Here is a 16,406-nt window from a genome sequence, read left to right as displayed (position 1 = left end):
TCAGATATTTCATGAGGTTATTTTTCTTTTAGACGCTAACTGATCAGCTACAAACTTCAACCGGAAACGTCCAATGTGTGTAAAAGGCAGCTGAGTCCTGCCAAGAGCTCCACTGAACTTATTTCTCGGGAATGTGGCGTTATGTTTCACTGCTCCGGGAGGCTTTAAATAGTCGTAAATAATGAGGTAGCCTCATTTTTGTTCACACACTGTAACTCCTGCCAATCTGCTTAATAAACAGTGACACGAAAAAAATAAAAATTAAAAAATAATGCAAATAATGTTTTTACGACATCACGTAAAACCCGAGAATTGCGGGAGATTGCCACGACTGTCATCCCGCTCGAACGTCCACGCAGACACCCAGTGACAAGTGGAAATCCCTGCACCGGAGCGGATCGACGTGCAGCAGGATGACGCTGCGGGTGAAGCTGGCATTCAGACCCGGCCTCCTAATCCGTCTCTGCGCTGAGGGTGGCGGGAGAAAATCACCTTAAATCACCACGAGCAGAGCGCGTCTGCAGCTCGGTGTGGGAGAGCAAGAGGCTTCTGACTGAGGGAGCAAATCAGGTTTAACCTTCTGTGCTGAACTTAAGCAGCAAAGCCTAAAAAAAATAAAAATTATAATAATAATAGAAACACACAATAATGAAGAGCTGGAATGTATTGCAATTGACAGATCCAAGCTGAAGAAGCCTCCTCTGGTTTCAGGAACAGACCTGCTTTCCTCCATCACTACAGGGAGTTCTGCTTCTCAGGGCCCGTTAAACCAGCTTCCATATTCGGACAATCATAAAGCAGCTTTATGTGTTTTATCGGTGCAGCCGCAGCACCCGAGCATTCACATTATGGCTGCTGGAAGCCAGAAAGTTCATGTCATTCCTGCAAACAACAGTCACCGGGTGATTTTGCGCGCGCGTGCTTTCATGTGTGTGTGCGTGAGCGTGCACACCCCACCGTCACTGACTTTGAGCAACAAGTAGATCCATCTAACAGTAACCTCCACTCACCCATGCGATGTAATCAGGCTCTAGAAAACGCGCACGCAGACACGTCCAGAAACAAACCTCTGGATCGACAGATACGTTCCAAATAACAGATCCGCACAAGACGGTGTTCAGACATGACTCTACGTCTGCGTGAAAGATGCGTGAAGTGGCGTCAGTGTGTGCACGAAGGAGCCAAGTTCTGGTCCCGGTGCTTACCTTCAGAGTTCGCGGGGTCCCATGCTCCGGGAGGACGGGCTGCAGAGGGAACAGTGGCGGATGAGTTGAGCCTCACATCACAGCGTCAGCTCGGCCACCAACTGGGAGCTCGGGGACCTGCTGGTCGCTCACAGGCGGAACGCACAACGCCTCATCGGGCGATTTCCGCTCGGCTCGCTCCTCTTCTCAGAGTTGGTACTTGTTGTTCTGTCGGGCCGTGCGGCTGCTCTTTTCTAATAATTATCCTCACCTCTTGAGAGATTTAAATAAATAAATAAATAGCCTACACAACGTGCTGTGATGCTGACGCACTCGGAAGCGACTTGGTGTGGGTGTGTGTTGGCGCGCCGCTGAGCTCGGCCATCGGCTCGCAGCTGGAGCGCCTTCCAGCTGTGCGACCGACAGATCGCAGTGCGGAGCCACAGTCCCGCCTTCCGGCGGCACCGTGAAGGCACCACGCTTCAGACCGCGTGCGAGGCGGCCCGCGAGCTCCATACGTATACATACATATATAGGTACATACATATATATACATACATATGTATATACACACACACACACACACACACACATATCTATATATCTATATCTATATATCTATATACAAGAAAAAAGAAACTTATATATACATATATATATATAGATATATATATAGATATATATATATAGATATATATATATATATAATATATAGATATATATAGATATATATATATATATATATATATATATATATATATATATATATATATATATATATAGATAGCTTTCTGGTCTTAATATCTGTGGCTTTTATCTCCTCCTTTGGCCAGCTAATTATTCCAGCAGGGTATCTGATTACTGGCAAGGCATAGCTGTTTATCGCACGGATTTTGTTCTTGCCATTGAGCTGGCTTCTCAGGACTTGCCTTATTCGTTGGAGGTATTTAGCTGTGGCTCCTTTCCTTGTGGCCTCATCGAGGTTGCCATTTGCTTGTGGTATACCTAGGTACTTGTAACTGTCCTCTATGTCTGCTATTGTTCCTTCTGGGAGTGAGACCCCTTCTGTGTGGATGACCTTCCCCCTCTTTGTGACCAGCCGACCACATTTCTCTAGTCCGAATGACATCCCAATGTCAGTGCTGTAGATCCTGGTGGTGTGGATCAGTGAGTCGATGTCTCGCTCACACTTGGCGTACAGCTTGATGTCATCCATGTAGAGTAGGTGACTGATATTGGCCCCATTTTTGAGTCGATATCCGTAGCCAGTCTTGTTGATAACTTGGCTGAGGGGGTTCAGGCCTATGCAGAACAGTAGCGGGGACAGAGCATCTCCTTGGTATATGCCACATTTGATGGACACTTGTGCAAGTGGTTTGCAGTTGGCTTCAAGGGTGGTTTTCCACAGCTTCATCGAGTTTGCAATGAAGGCTCTCAGAGTCCTGTTGATGTTATACATCTCTAAGCATTCAATGATCCAAGTATGCGGCATTGAGTCATAGGCTTTCTTGTAATCAATCCAAGCCATGCACAGGTTGGTGTGTCGGGTTTTGCAGTCTCGGGCAACTGTGCGGTCTACGAGGAGTTGGTGTTTGGCTCCTCTGCTATTTACACCGATACCCTTCTGTGCCGTGCTCATGTGTTTATCCATGTGTTTGCTTATCTTGGCCGCTATGATGCCTGACATGAGCTTCCAGGTTGTGGAGAGGCAGGTTATTGTCGGTAGTTGGGTGGGACTGGACCCTTTGATGGATCCTTCTGGATTAGGATTGTCCGCCCTTCAGTTAACCATTCAGGGTGAGTCCCACTTTGTAGCAGCTGGTTCATTTGGGCTGCCATTCGCTCATGGAGAGCATGATTTCTTTAGCCAGTAGGCATGGATCATGTCAGGCCCTGGTGCTGTCCAGTTTTTCATACCTGAGACTCTTCTTGGACATCTGTCACAGTGATGGTTACCGGGCTTGCTCAGGGAGGTTGCTGTGGTCCTCTCGTAGAGAGATCAGCCCTGTGCATTGCTGTTGTGGGACGCCTCCCTTTCCCATATGCCTTTCCAGTATTGTTCCGTCTCCAGCCTTGGTGGGTCTGCTCTGTTGTTATTGTTACCCTGCCATTGAGAGTACACCTTAGCTGGTTGAGTGGAGAAGAGCCGGTTAATCCTTCTGGATTCATTCTCCCTTGTGTATCTCTTTAGGCGGCTGGCCAGGCTTGGAGCCTCTGTTTGGCAGTCTCGAGTGCTTCAGGTATGGGCATCTGCCTGTACTTTCTGGTACTGGTCTTTTCATTGCACCCTTGTGGAGCTCTGACAGTTGGCTCACTTCCCTCCTTGTTACCTTGATTTTAGCCTCTAACCGTCTTTTCCATGGTGGGTATTGGATCTCATGGTTGCTCTTATAGCCAAGTATCTCAAGGATCACTGATGCTGAGTTGTAGATCAGCTCATTGGTTTCTGTTATGGTGTTGGTAGGGATCGTTCTCAATGCTGCATTCACATTCTCAATGAGACTTTCAGATGGTACTTCACTCAGCCGTTGTAATTGGCGCCGGGGAGGCCTGGTTGTCATTCGGTCATGATTCTCTCTCTCAGGTCAGCAGCTGTCTCGTTCAGCTCTGTTTCGCTCATTGGGGCCGTGTATCCCCTCACTGGGTGGGGACTTGTAGTTAAGTCCCCACAGTCCTGACATCCGGGTTCCTCCCTTTTGCCGTAGCATTTGTGTTGTATCTCGTCAATCTCAAGTTGTGATAGCAGTTGCCGTTTGCGGATGTTGGAACACTGAGCTACTAGTTGTTTAGCGCTTAGTGTTGACTGGGGATGTCGAAGTAACCATTCCTTCCCCAGTCTTTGCATGTAACCTCTCTCACTAGGGTTACTTGAGTAGTAGCATTCCAACAGATCCACATTTTCATCTCTCGCCCATTTCCGTCTTGTTCCAGTAGCCCATTTGTCATCAAGGTGCTCTGGTTCCCCAACACCTGACGCAGACCTTGTTTGGCCGGGCGACGTCTGAGCCGGCATGTTATGCAACTTAGTATCTCTCATGGTATGAGGTAGGCAGTAGCTTGAAGGGTCTTGCCTAAGGACCCAGACTGGATTCGAACCCTGCCCTCTCGGGTGATATACTGATGCCTTATGTATTGAGCTATCCAGTCATACATCAGGGACAAGCCTCAACAGACAATGTGCTCAGTGAATGTCTCAGACAACAGGGAACGGAGGTTGAGGTGCCAGAGATACCATCATGGGAGGACAAGCCTTTACATGGGATGTACCACCAGCAAATAAACCAAGTGGCTGATATCAGTAAATCCTACCAACGGCTGGAACAAGCTGGACTCAAGGACAGCACAGAGGCCCTCATCCTGGCCCTAATAGGCCCTAAACTCCAGAGCAATAGAGGCCCAGATCTACACGGCCCAGAAAAGGCCCAGAAAAGACCCAAGGTGTAGGTTATGCAAGGAGGCCCTGAGACAGTCCAGCACATCACAGCAGGGTGCAAGATACTGGCAGGGAAAGCGTACATGGAACGACATAACCAAGTGGCAGGCATAGTGTACAGAAACATCTGTGCAGAATATGGACTGGAAACCCCAAGATCAAAGTGGGAAACACCCCCAAAGGTGGTGGAGAACGCCAGCTAAGATCCTGTGGGACTTCCAGATCCAGACAGACAAAATGGTAATGGCGAACCAACCAGACATTGTCGTAGTGGATAAACATCAGAGGGAAAGCCGTTGTGGTAGATGTAGCAATACCAAGTGATTGCAACATCAGGAAAAAGGAGCACGAGAAACTAGAGAAATACCAGGGCCTCAGGGAGGAACTGGAGAGGGCCTGGAAGGTGAAGACCACAGTGGTGCCTGTGGTCATCGGGCCCTCGGGGCAGTAACCCCCAAACTGGAGCAGTGGCTACAACAGATCCCAGGAACAACATCAGACATCTCAGTCCAGAAATGTGCAGTCCTTGGCACAGCCAAGATACTGCGCAGAACCCTCAAGCTCCCAGGCCTCTGGTAGAGGACCCGAGCTCAGAGGATAAGAACCACCCGCAGTGGGTGAGAAGGGAATTTTTAGATAGATAGATAGATAGATAGATAGATAGATAGATAGATAGATAGATAGATAGATAGATAGATAGATAGATAGATAGATAGATAGATAGATAGATAGATAGATAGATATAGATAGATAGATAGATAGATAGATAGATAGATAGATAGATAGATAGATAGATAGATAGATAGATAGATAGATAGATAGATAGATATAGATATATATACACACACACACACCGCGGCGGCTGAACAACGCTTAACACCTTACGGGGTTTGCATAGCGGGAAAGTTTCAAAAGTACCGAGTTTCCTCCGTTTGAATTGAGCGCTGGACGTTTCTATTCCAGCACAGACTGCGGTTAGCTTGTCTGCTGTTTTAATGTGCGACTAGAGAAATATCACCACCTTAAACAGGACTTTATTTGATTATACGTTCAATTTGATTTATTGGGATACGCCGTAAGAAACACGGCGACCTGTCATACGTCACAGAGATCCGCCCCTTTCCCCGCGTCACTTCACGTGATGCATTCATCGAATGAGAGAAAGAAGGAGAATTGCGTTTAGGGAGTTGTTGTTGTTGTTGCATTCTGGATGTGGTGTTTTGTTGCTTTAAAGCGGGTTTTGAGAGCAGCTGAACGCTGCTGGCAAGTCAAGTCAAAGTTTCTTCATGTGGCTCCTTCAAATCAACCTCAGCTGTTTTACAACCACACAGATAGATACATGATAAAACAGAACATAAAGCTAATTTTGGTTCAATAAATACATGAGACAATTATAAAATTGGCCAAAGCTTCTAAAATGAATAAAATACTTGATTTCAGCTGCAGCAATTTTTCCTCCTTTCCATTTTTTCTTCAGCTTATGTATTTGGTTTGTATTTGCCTGATTATTTTGATGATGGCTATTAGCATCTCCAATGAAAGACATTATTTCAGCTATGAATGCATAGCATTAAAGATTCATGGCATAAAATGTTCTCAGAACACATGAAGCCACTAAGATATTCACTCCTTGTCTTGTTCAAAAATATGTTCATTTCCAAGTAATTTGATTCACCATTTATGATAAGATCGAACTGGCTGATGAATTACACATGAGGTTTTTGCCTTTCTATCAAATGCATAAAATATTCAAGTGATTATTTGTGGATATCTCTTTCTTTGTAAATTTTGGCGTTTTGAGCATTTAAGTTCATGCTTTTAATTTTGATTTATCATCGTACCTCAGAGATTAATAGAGAATCTTTCTTTACCTGTGGACAGAAATGTTTGTCCCCATCTCCACCACACTGAAAAGTGGGTCTCAGGCACGTGCAGAAGGGGTGAGGGGGGCTAAAGGGGCTTGAGTCCCTTTCAAAAAGTGCCCTTTATGAGTTTTTTTTTTTATTTTATTTATTTATTTTTTTTTTTTTTGTGGGGGGGTATCTAAAAAAAGTTTCTTTTTTCTTTTTTAATCTGTATGTCAGAAGGCCTGTTTTTGCCCCTCAGGAATAATATTTAACTAAATATACTAATTTATCAAAATAAAATAGTCTGCCTGCCCTCAGTCTAATAATGACTCAGTTTCTGCAGTAACCCCCAAACTGGAGCAGTGGCTACAACAGATCCCAGGAACGAAATCAGACATCTCAGTCCAGAAATGTGCAGTCCTTGGTACAGCCAAGATACTGCAGGACCCTCAAGCTCCCAGGCCTCTGGTAGAGGACCCGAGCTCAGAGGATAAGAACCACCCAAGGTGGGTGAGAAGGGAATTTATATATATATATATATTTAAATATACTTAATCAGTTTTTTTTTTCAGGACTGAAACTGAAAGCAACCTACCAGAGAAAATCAAATTTCCTACATCATTGAAAGCAGCATTTCATAATACTGCCTGACCAGGAAGTCACCGGGAACTCTGAAGCCTTGGTAAGTACTTTTTACTGTTAAAAATGATTTTAATAAGTGGCTCTTTTTCAGTAAAACGGGATGTATTTCTGCCGTATTGATCCTGAAGCATCTACAGCAGTTATTCACTGCGATTCCATTCTCTCTGAATGTAAAGTGTTTTTATTGGGCTCGCTCAAACTACATTCATTACATGGGATCAATGAGTCATTAAATCTGACTAAAGGAAAACTTTTTCAAAGCGTCTTACATTGTAATGCATGGCAGCACCAATGATCGTGTTTCTCGTCCCAAACAGTGTTTAATGATGAATGCTGATTGTGTTTTCTGTGTTCAGATTAAACATAAAATAATGTTTCATTCATTCTTTCAATCTGTTTTTCTGTCTCATACTTTATAAAGTCACTAAACGGTCATTTGTACAATCCTTTCCAAACACATAGTTGTTTATTTTATTATATTATTTCTTTCTTAGCAGGAGGAAATCCTCTTTTTTCTCTCTCTCCAGCAGCAGCAGCCACTTCTTGAATGGAGGTGGGGGATTTACTGGAGGATTGCCTCAGTGCAGCCAAGCAACATAAGAAACGCGTTCAAGCCTCTGACTCTGTGAAGCTGAAGTACAGTCGTTGCAGAGGTCAGACACACGGTGGCGCTATTTGCCTTGTTTCCATCTGGACTAAATATTTGATCAAAACTTTATAAGTTCGTCACATCGATTAGATTATGATCTGGTCTTTGACTGGGCCATGGAAACGCCTTTCATAATTTATGTTTAGGGATTTGCATTGAAATGAACTGGCAAAGTATTAAGTATGGACATGTGAAATGTACTATTATGACATTACATGCACATGAACGTTGTATGAGTCCTTTTTTTATGTGCATATTAATGTCTTATGATCATATTCTGATGGTACTGGAATTGATTTTTCTGCCAAACTGGCTAAAATAAGTCTTCAAGCTGAAACTGTAACCTGAGTGATTAAAACCTGAGAAAACCTGAACGGGGCTCCTGCCTCACGCTAAAAGTGAAATCTGTCGTGAAGCTTTAAACCCGGGTATTGTTGTTGTTTTGAACTCTTTTTCCTGGAGTTATGAAATTCCTCTTTCTTATCCTGTAGAGTCTCTGTGTGAAGAACTGGCCTCCCTGCTGCAGGAGGCAGAGCAGATGAAGTGGCCCTTTGTGCCAGAGAGATGGCAGTATAAGCAGTCCATCAGTCCCACAGACAAGACCAACCTCAATGACATCATCGGCAAAAACGTGCAACAACTCTTGGTAATTCTTGGGGAGCCTATGCTAACGAACACAAGCTTTTTTTTTTTTTTTTTAGCAAACCTAAATGTTAGTCATTAAACTAATTTTGACATCAACTGTTAAATTACAGTAATCAGTTTTCAAGAGAGAAAAAGCTATCCAAATCAACTTTATGAATACTAAAAAATATAAAATGACAACAAATTGTGTTGCACTTTCATCTCCTTTTCAAGAAAATGGTTCCATCGCAACTTAGATTAAAAAAGAAAATCAGAACAAGAGTTTAAGGTCACATCTCCAACAATATACCTTTCATTAGACTCCATTTCCAACTCCCTTCACAATGACAGTGTTCAAACTAATGGCCCCGCCATCTAGTGGTCACAGTCAGTGCAGCATGCAGTGCTTTTCAACAGGATACGCCACAGTTAAAGCAGACATGGCCTAAAGGGACAGTGGTAGCAGCGTGCACGATCAACACAGTGCTAAATTAAAAACAAAAATATACAGCCGATACGCTTGTAATTAGTTTTATTTGAACAGTGTGACAAAGCAGCAAAAACAGAAGTAATTCATAAGGGTATGACTATGTTTTTACAGCACTTTGAATCCACACACTCCTCTCTGATTTTAGTTTGTGTGTTTAATCTGCTGCCAGGATCTTCTGAAGTCCTCCATCATGGCTCAGGAACCACAGACATCCCTGGCAGTGATCTTCCTAGTGGACCGGTTCCTCTACTGGGCCGATGAATCTACACGACTTCTAAAGATCACCAAGCTCCTGAACCGACTCTACCCTGATCAACCTATAGCCCCTCAGCTGATCATACGGCAGGCCAGGGTCTTCCTTAACTCTGGTATTTATTGATGGTGGAATGGGCTTGAACATATTGACTGGTATTCTTATGCTTTAAATATAATTGGATAATTATACAAAGGTCAAAGGGAACAGTTTTGATTTTTATGTCTGTAGAATGCACCATAACAACTCAGCTTTCATTGTTATTTAGCATTATTGTGTTTTGACTGTGAAAGAAACCTGGCATAGCAAAAATCACATCTGCACAGGATGGTATTTATTGGTATTAAGAGAGTTGAAAGCTTTTTGATCATTTTTTGATAATTTCATTTGGTGTTGCACTTTTTTTTCTGATGAATTTGTGTCTCATCTCAACAGGAAAACTTCAACAGGCAGAATCCATCTTAAGCAGTTTGATTTATAGGAATGGGACGACAGGTAGTTCAACTGAGCTTTTTATTCAGTTTTAAAGGATAAAAGTCCAACTCTAAGCATGAACTTGTCGTTGACATTCAGGTTGTTGGGTCTATCATTGTGACAGTGACAAAGTGCTCGTTCAAGCCGTCAGTGTTCAAGTGCGTGGAACGGTTTTGCAAAAGTTGGGTGAGTTTGAAATTAGTAAGCATTATATATATTGTTACAATGTGTTTTATCTCTCATTACAACAAAACAGCTTCTGGTTTTAAAGGGACATTGCTCCTGTACTTAGTTCCAAGCTCTAGAAGTTGAAGGCTTTTATTTTCTGTCCTGTTTTTACAATCTTTTTGTATTTCAGGCCTGTGGCTGCAGGCCGCAGAGCTAATCTGGGCTTCTCTGGTTGGCTACTGCTCGCTCCCTCAGCCTGATAAGAAGGTAACTTAAAGATAAAACTGCTAAAGTGGACGTTGGTACTCTATTGTAAAGCTGCTGTGTTTACTAGTCTCAATTCCACATTGCTATAAACCTTTGTTTCATAGGGCATTGGAACCTCTCTTGGCTTACTTGCTAACATATTTGTGTCCATGAGTGATGAAGACTTCCATGCTTTTAAGACGGGACCAGATATTCATTTTGTAAGTTTAAGAAACCACAAAAAATGTTTTTCTTGTGCTTTTTTTTTGTCATTCAGTGTAACTTATAGTTGTTGCTAATTTTCAGTCATCTTTACTCGGGAATGCTGGGAGTCATCGTCTTCTTTCCGCCGCCCAGGCAGCTAAGATGGCTGTGGTATACAGTCAGTATGCTTCACTTTACGTGCTGACTAATGTGGTATGTTGTACCTCTGAACACTCCCATGTTACCACGGCCGTTACAGGAACATTTCTCTTGTCAATAGAAGAGTCACTCAGTTTGTCAGCAGCCATCCAGGACTCAGAAAATGTCTATTTGATTTGGTTATGTTTGATGTGCTGAATAAAGTGTCTTTTGACTTTTATAATTGGACTGATTCATGAGTAATCAATATGATAAGGAAGGATGGTCTGACTCTTATCCTAAAATGTTTCAATACACTGAGGAAATGATATGGTAACGTGATAAAAGAGAAGGGGAAAAAGATAGAAATGAGGCCACTGCCAGTAATAAAATCACACGAACCGGAAAACCACACACTATGAATGCTTGTGGTCCAGCGGCAGCCATGCTAAATGTGCCGTCCAACTGAGAGGCTGTGCTGAAAGGTGTCAACTAATGGAGGGAATGTAAACTTCAGGAGTAAAATTATAAAATCAATTTAGAAGCCATTGAGAGTTTTAAACTAGACTTACGCTGGTCACAACAAACCAGGTAACTATCTAAAAAAACCTTGAACGGTTTGTGATTGTTTGTCATTTGTTTGTCTTTAGACGGCTCACGGAACCTCCTTGTTGTCGTACAGCTTCTCACTGACATGCCCTCCCTCTCAAAGAACGGCCTTCCTCCAGAAGGCTCGAGAGGCCTTCGCAGTCGGCCTTCTCACCAAAGCAGAGGGTGAGCCGGTTACCAGCCAGCAGGAACTTCACACCTTTCTGAAGGCAGCCTATTCCATGACCGTCACTGACAAATGGCTGGACGCTCCAAAGGACGTTGTAGAGGAGGCTGCTCAAGCTTGCCTGCAAGCTTTAGAATATTTCTACAAATACTGTGATTCCAGTACTCAAGACAAAGATGACCTGTCTGTTAGAATCATGCAAGAAGTCGCTAAAGTCAAGCAGCTGCTGGGTGTGGAGCCATTCCCTAATTCAGATAAAGAATCTTTTATTCCAGACAGCTACAGAAATGACAAAGATTACTCTGTAAATTTCACCCTGGAGGGTTTCTCAAAGATGCTGGAGAGACATCAGAAATTCCATGCATCGCTGTGTGAGGCCACCAAAAGTTTCAGGGAGACGAAAGGCAATGACGCAAAAGTTTTAACAGCACTGAATTTAACTGTGAGCACGGTCAAGTTGCCTGCTTTTGATAAAGAAAGTTCATCAAAAGCAGCCAAGCAAAATTCAGGAAGCTCAGATTCATCCAGCATGTCTCTGTCTCAAAAGATTGCTTCTGCCCCAATTCAGGAAAACACAGACCTCCTGAGATCTTCCTGTCAAAAGTCTTCCGTGAGAAGTTCAGGCTCTCCTGAGCACAGCAGTGGTGCTCATATAACAGGAAGTAGCGATCAGAGCAATGTTCCCACCAAGAGTGACGATGATAATGATGACAGTGTTTTATGCTCTGCTGATGAAAACAAGAAGCAAAAGCCAGAGAGCCATACCTCTGGCATCACTTCATATCTGGTTCCAAAGTCCATCATTCCTAAAACCACGGGTCATTCTCGACACTTTGAAGAAAGTCAAACCAAAACCGAGACAGAAGACGCTGACATGGACATCCAGTATCCAAATCAGCAGAACTGTACCTCTGACATCACTTCATTTCCCAAACCTCAAACCCCAAGTCATTCTCTACAGATTGAAGAAAATCAAGCTGAAATACAGACAGACGTCTCTGATCTGGACAGCATGACTGATGTTAATGGTGAGGAGAATAAAGGATCTCTGCATTCCCTGTCCCAGCTCGATCTCAAAGAATCTTTCAGCTCCTTCGGTGAGAGTTTTAGTTCCCAGTCTTCATGGGGAATAATCTCAACTGGCCAAAACTCTCCATTGTATGAAAAAGCACAACCAGGTTATGTGTCAAAACCAAGGAGTCGGTCTTCAGGTTCTGATGGGAGCTTCGTCATCGTGGAAACACAGAATTCTGAAAGCAGCTCTTCACCTGCCGGCATCGCAGATCACAAACCACAAGAGAGGCATGATGTTCACTCAAATATAAAACTGGAGGACAGGTCAAGACCTGCTAAACCTGCCTCAGTGGTCCAAGACAAACCTTCACAGAGGGTTCCAGACCCAAACGCAACTACTGAGGAGAGCTCTGAGAGTTCATACGAAATGGTGGAGCTGAATGAAAACGGGCTCCAAAGCAATGAGGTGACTTCTGCAGGGAAAGCACCTCAGAACAAGAACACTTTGTGCTACAGCTGCTTGTGCCCCAGCACAACAGCTGCTCCTGTTCGACAGTTGGAGTTGTCCCAGCAGGATTACCAGGCTCTACTGGCTGGAATCTGTCGTGAATGTCTGCAGAGGAGGCTCTGCAGCAACACAGACTTATTCCAACTCCAAAACTTTCAAACTGCTCACAGTAAGTTTATTTCTGTGGTAGCAGGAGCTTTTCTTCATTATCTATGCCAGCTGATTGAAATGTTATATTTGCCAGTGCAGTTGTCATACTAAAAAAATATGTAACAGTCTTTGTTGGCTTCTTGACTGATGCACCTATTTATAATTTCCTTCTCCTTTTAGTACTTCCTTTAGTGTTTTGCTGTTTTTGTGCTAGCATTTTACCATTTTGTGTCATTTGAATTAAGCAGCACCTTCCACAGGTCAGAAAACAGAATATATTCAAGATCTCACAGCATGAAGCTAGCTAAAAACCAGTCTAAATAAATGACTCTTGTCATGAACAAAGAGTAAAGGTTTGCATGTCTGCAAATGATCCCCTCTAGATGCTCTCCACCTGAAGTTCTCCAAGGCCACAGGACTGTGGACGGCCCGAGAGACCTGTGTTTACATCGGGCATCTGATGCAGATGGAGGTGAAGGGCAATCAGAGAAGAGCCATATGGGTCCAGTTTTTGCATCAGGAGGAGAGGTTAAGCAGGTACGACTTCTCCTTTAACCGTTTGTTGTCATGCTATTCCGGTGCCTCCCGTTGGAGGATGTCTCCAAACGGCACTCACTGAGAGTGTCTGTAATCAGAACTGTGACTATAATAATAATAATAATAATGGAGGAACTGGGTTCTGGTCTAAGAAAGGAATTCAAGAGCTCCAGTTCCATTTCAGCAATATTCAGCCATCTGTCTCTTTAAAAACTTCTCTTTTTTCTGAAACTCCGCCTTCAGGAAGTCATGACAACATGGCTCCTCTATTAACCCTTTAGCAACGATTTTACCAGCATTGCACTGAATTAGCTCGTATAAAGAACTTAGCAGATGCAGAGTTCCACCAGGTGTTTGCTAACTGCTACTGGCTAGTCTGAAGGAGTCGAGTGGGTTGGAGCCCTGTGGGCCAGGGCTGCTCTGTGAGGCAGAATATCAGAAGTGTGGAACCTGCAGCTCTGAGGAGGCGATGCTCAGTCCCCACAAAGGTTTTACACAGCTGAATGGTTGCCGCGGGAGATAAATGATTTCTCGAATAATCAAGGCAACCCTTCAGGTATGTTTCTGATAAGGGAATAACATTATATCATGATGTACAGCTAAAAATTTTGCTTTTACATAAGACTTCTCCTCTAACCGTTTGTTGTCAACAAATTTACTAAATAAACAGGGTGTATATTTAGTGGAAGATTGTGACATAAGATAAAAAGGTAAAAAAGCTGTTAATGTTTTTTGAGTTCTCTCTAATAACCTCCGATTGTTTTTTCTGGACATTTTCTGCAGTTACGTGGGGAAGGATTACTTGAAGCCAAGACAAATCCAGTATCACCTGAACGACGTGGAGCGCCAGATGACGGCCCAGTACTACGTGACTGAATTCAACAAGAGTCTCTACGACAAAGAAGTTCTGGCTCAGATCTTCTACATTCCCTCCGACGCGTTGTTGGTGAGGACAGTGTGTGTGTGGCTTCGTATTTGATCAATTGTAAGGACCGTCTTCCTAAACCATGCTCGGTTGTGGGGAGCCACTGAGAACAGGAATAAGATTTGGGATTAAGGTGTGAATAGAGTTCAGCTTAGGTTTAGGGTAGTCATCCAGGTTTCCAAGAAAAGCCTGTAATCGATCTAACTGGTTCCATTCATCAGGATTTATGCATTGATATTTTTGAGTATCATCAGCATAACAGTGGAAATTTACTCCGACGTGTCCAATGATTTTACCAGCTTAATGCTGGTAAAATCAATATATGCTTCCCATTGGTAAAGTGGAAGGTAGGTGTAAACAAGTGGATGATAAGTACAAATCCATCAAACAAAAGATGTGTGTTGTTATGGACATGGCCTGAAATGACCCCTAACCCCTACGTTTCATCTTCAGCAACAGTTTGTCAGAAGAGATTGGAAAGTTTCAAGATGCCTCCTCCATTTCTTGTTTGTGCTTAGATTCTAAACGGAGACGAGATCGTGGGCTGCATCACCGTGGAGCCGTACATGCTCGGAGAGTTTGTGAAACTCACCAACAACACTGGGAAGAAAGTGATGTCCGTCGAGGCAACGAAATATGGCCTGGCTTTTGGACACTTCACCTACCTTTTCTCTGGTCACCAGGAAGTTGTGGTAGACTTGCAAGGTATCAATTCAGTACACAACTATAACTCTGCATAGGGAGAAACATAGTAAAAAAAAGAGTTGACACTTTTGCCTAGTCAAGTTTATTTGTATAGGACATTTCATCAACAAGACATGAAGACATCAAGCAGTTAGCAATTATGAAACAAGCAATAAACATTCAATTTTGCCACATATTATCAAAATCATCAAGCAAATACACATCAACTATGTTGGTCAATTTTTTCTCTTAATACTAATCAAAGGCAACTCTGAACTGGTTGCAATTTTCCTCTTCCACAGGATGGACGACTTCCAGTGGGAAAGGTCTGACTTACCTCACGGACCCCCAGATTCACTCCATCAGGACCCCCATGGGCCCCTCAAACTTTGGTGAAAGGGGGCTGGCAATTTTCCGGAAAGAGCAACATGGACCAACCTGCAACGAGATCTGCGACCTGCTCAGGCTCCCTCCACTCCTCTAGCAGACACATGTTCACAGAGCTGGAGACAACATGCACTGACTGATGCTTTTTTACCAATTTATTAGCATCAGATGTTTATGGGAAATACATCCAACATTACTCTGAATATCTGAATATGTTTATTGATTCAACACTATTGTCAGATCAGCTAAGACTGAAGCAAGTAGTTTGAAATTCAAAGCTGTTTGTAAATCAGTACTTATCACCATCTTTATTTCTCAAGAAAAGTGTTAAATCTTCTCTTTTTTGTAAGTGTTTGTTTTGTTCATTTGTTCAGAGCATTAACAATTAAAATAGTTTTAATTCCAAGTATAATTCTTCGACTCCAGTTGTATTTTCTTATCAACATAGGCAAAAACATTGTTAAAACTTGAAAAAAATGTCTACTTTTCGAAGAAGAAAGAAATAACATCTTATTTGAGCATTTAAAAATGCTAAAAGGAAATAAAATGAATAGTCTGTGTGAACGCTGGAATGCAAGAATGTGGAAGCAGTGACTTTAATGAATTTTCTGATCAGATCTTCGTTCCTGACATCAATCAAACGTCTGGTGTCTGAGCTTTTTGACATAAGGGCCAAAATAGTTAAACTCAGGTATTATCAAGCTACTTTTTTTTAATTAGCCAGTGCAGTTAGCGAGAGGTTGATCAGTCCCAGGTGGGGCTCAGCTCGCTGCTGCCTACCGGCTTCAGAGCATTTCGATGGGAACATGCACAAATTCAGTGATTTTAAATAAAAAAAAATATCATCACAATTGGTCAAGCTAAGTAAAAAATATATACTTTACAGTACAAACCACTGTAAAGGTTGAAAATGGCAATATAAATTATTTGATCACTTGCCTGCCCTGGCCACACGTCACTGGTCAAGATCATAAGGTAAATGCAGCCAAGTTAGTAAAACAAGTTCATTTTCATCTTGCACAATCTGCACAATGAGTGTTCCAATTGTGTTGACATAAAATATAACTCAGCAGG

The 16,406-nt window shown here is 42.8% G+C and overlaps 2 protein-coding genes across 5 annotated transcripts in view; one reads left to right on the top strand and one right to left on the bottom strand.

Moving 5' to 3' along the window:
• LOC129378255 (RAS guanyl-releasing protein 2) overlaps positions 1 to 1,544 on the bottom strand; it is a 58,062-nt gene extending 56,518 nt beyond the window's left edge. For all 4 annotated transcript variants that reach the window (XM_055058569.1, XM_055058571.1, XM_055058570.1 and 1 more), the window contains exon 1: positions 1,206 to 1,544. The gene's annotated coding sequence lies outside the window, so the exon portion shown is untranslated. The remainder of the gene's footprint in view (positions 1 to 1,205) is intronic.
• A 5,519-nt stretch (positions 1,545 to 7,063) lies between these two features.
• alpk1 (alpha-kinase 1) lies at positions 7,064 to 15,732 on the top strand. Its single transcript, XM_055058567.1, has 14 exons — positions 7,064 to 7,146; positions 7,634 to 7,759; positions 8,247 to 8,401; positions 9,039 to 9,237; positions 9,558 to 9,617; positions 9,696 to 9,782; positions 9,955 to 10,031; positions 10,136 to 10,231; positions 10,317 to 10,427; positions 11,003 to 12,818; positions 13,183 to 13,336; positions 14,120 to 14,282; positions 14,780 to 14,966; positions 15,248 to 15,732. The coding sequence occupies exons 2-14, from the start codon at positions 7,654 to 7,656 to the stop codon at positions 15,427 to 15,429; spliced, it is 3,393 nt and encodes a 1,130-aa protein (XP_054914542.1). The 5' UTR covers positions 7,064 to 7,146; positions 7,634 to 7,653; the 3' UTR covers positions 15,430 to 15,732.
• The last annotated feature ends 674 nt before the right edge of the window (positions 15,733 to 16,406 follow it).

Source organism: Poeciliopsis prolifica, unplaced genomic scaffold (genome assembly GCF_027474105.1).
Source record: "Poeciliopsis prolifica strain line A6 unplaced genomic scaffold, Auburn_PproV2 SCAFFOLD051, whole genome shotgun sequence".
Classification (NCBI taxonomy): Eukaryota; Metazoa; Chordata; class Actinopteri; order Cyprinodontiformes; family Poeciliidae; genus Poeciliopsis; species Poeciliopsis prolifica.
Note: the sequence above shows the minus strand (reverse complement) of the source record. Positions and strands in the feature narration are given on the sequence as shown.

What these genes read in the sequence shown, in the direction of transcription:
- alpk1 (XM_055058567.1), top strand. Translation starts at nt 7,654, where the DNA reads ATGGAGGTGGGGGATTTACTGGAGGATTGCCTCAGTGCAGCCAAGCAA. An exon ending in GAAGTACAGTCGTTGCAGAG is followed by an intron (nt 7,760 to 8,246) that starts GTCAGACACACG and finishes CTTATCCTGTAG; the next exon opens with AGTCTCTGTGTGAAGAACTG. An exon ending in TTCCCTCCGACGCGTTGTTG is followed by an intron (nt 14,283 to 14,779) that starts GTGAGGACAGTG and finishes GTTTGTGCTTAG; the next exon opens with ATTCTAAACGGAGACGAGAT.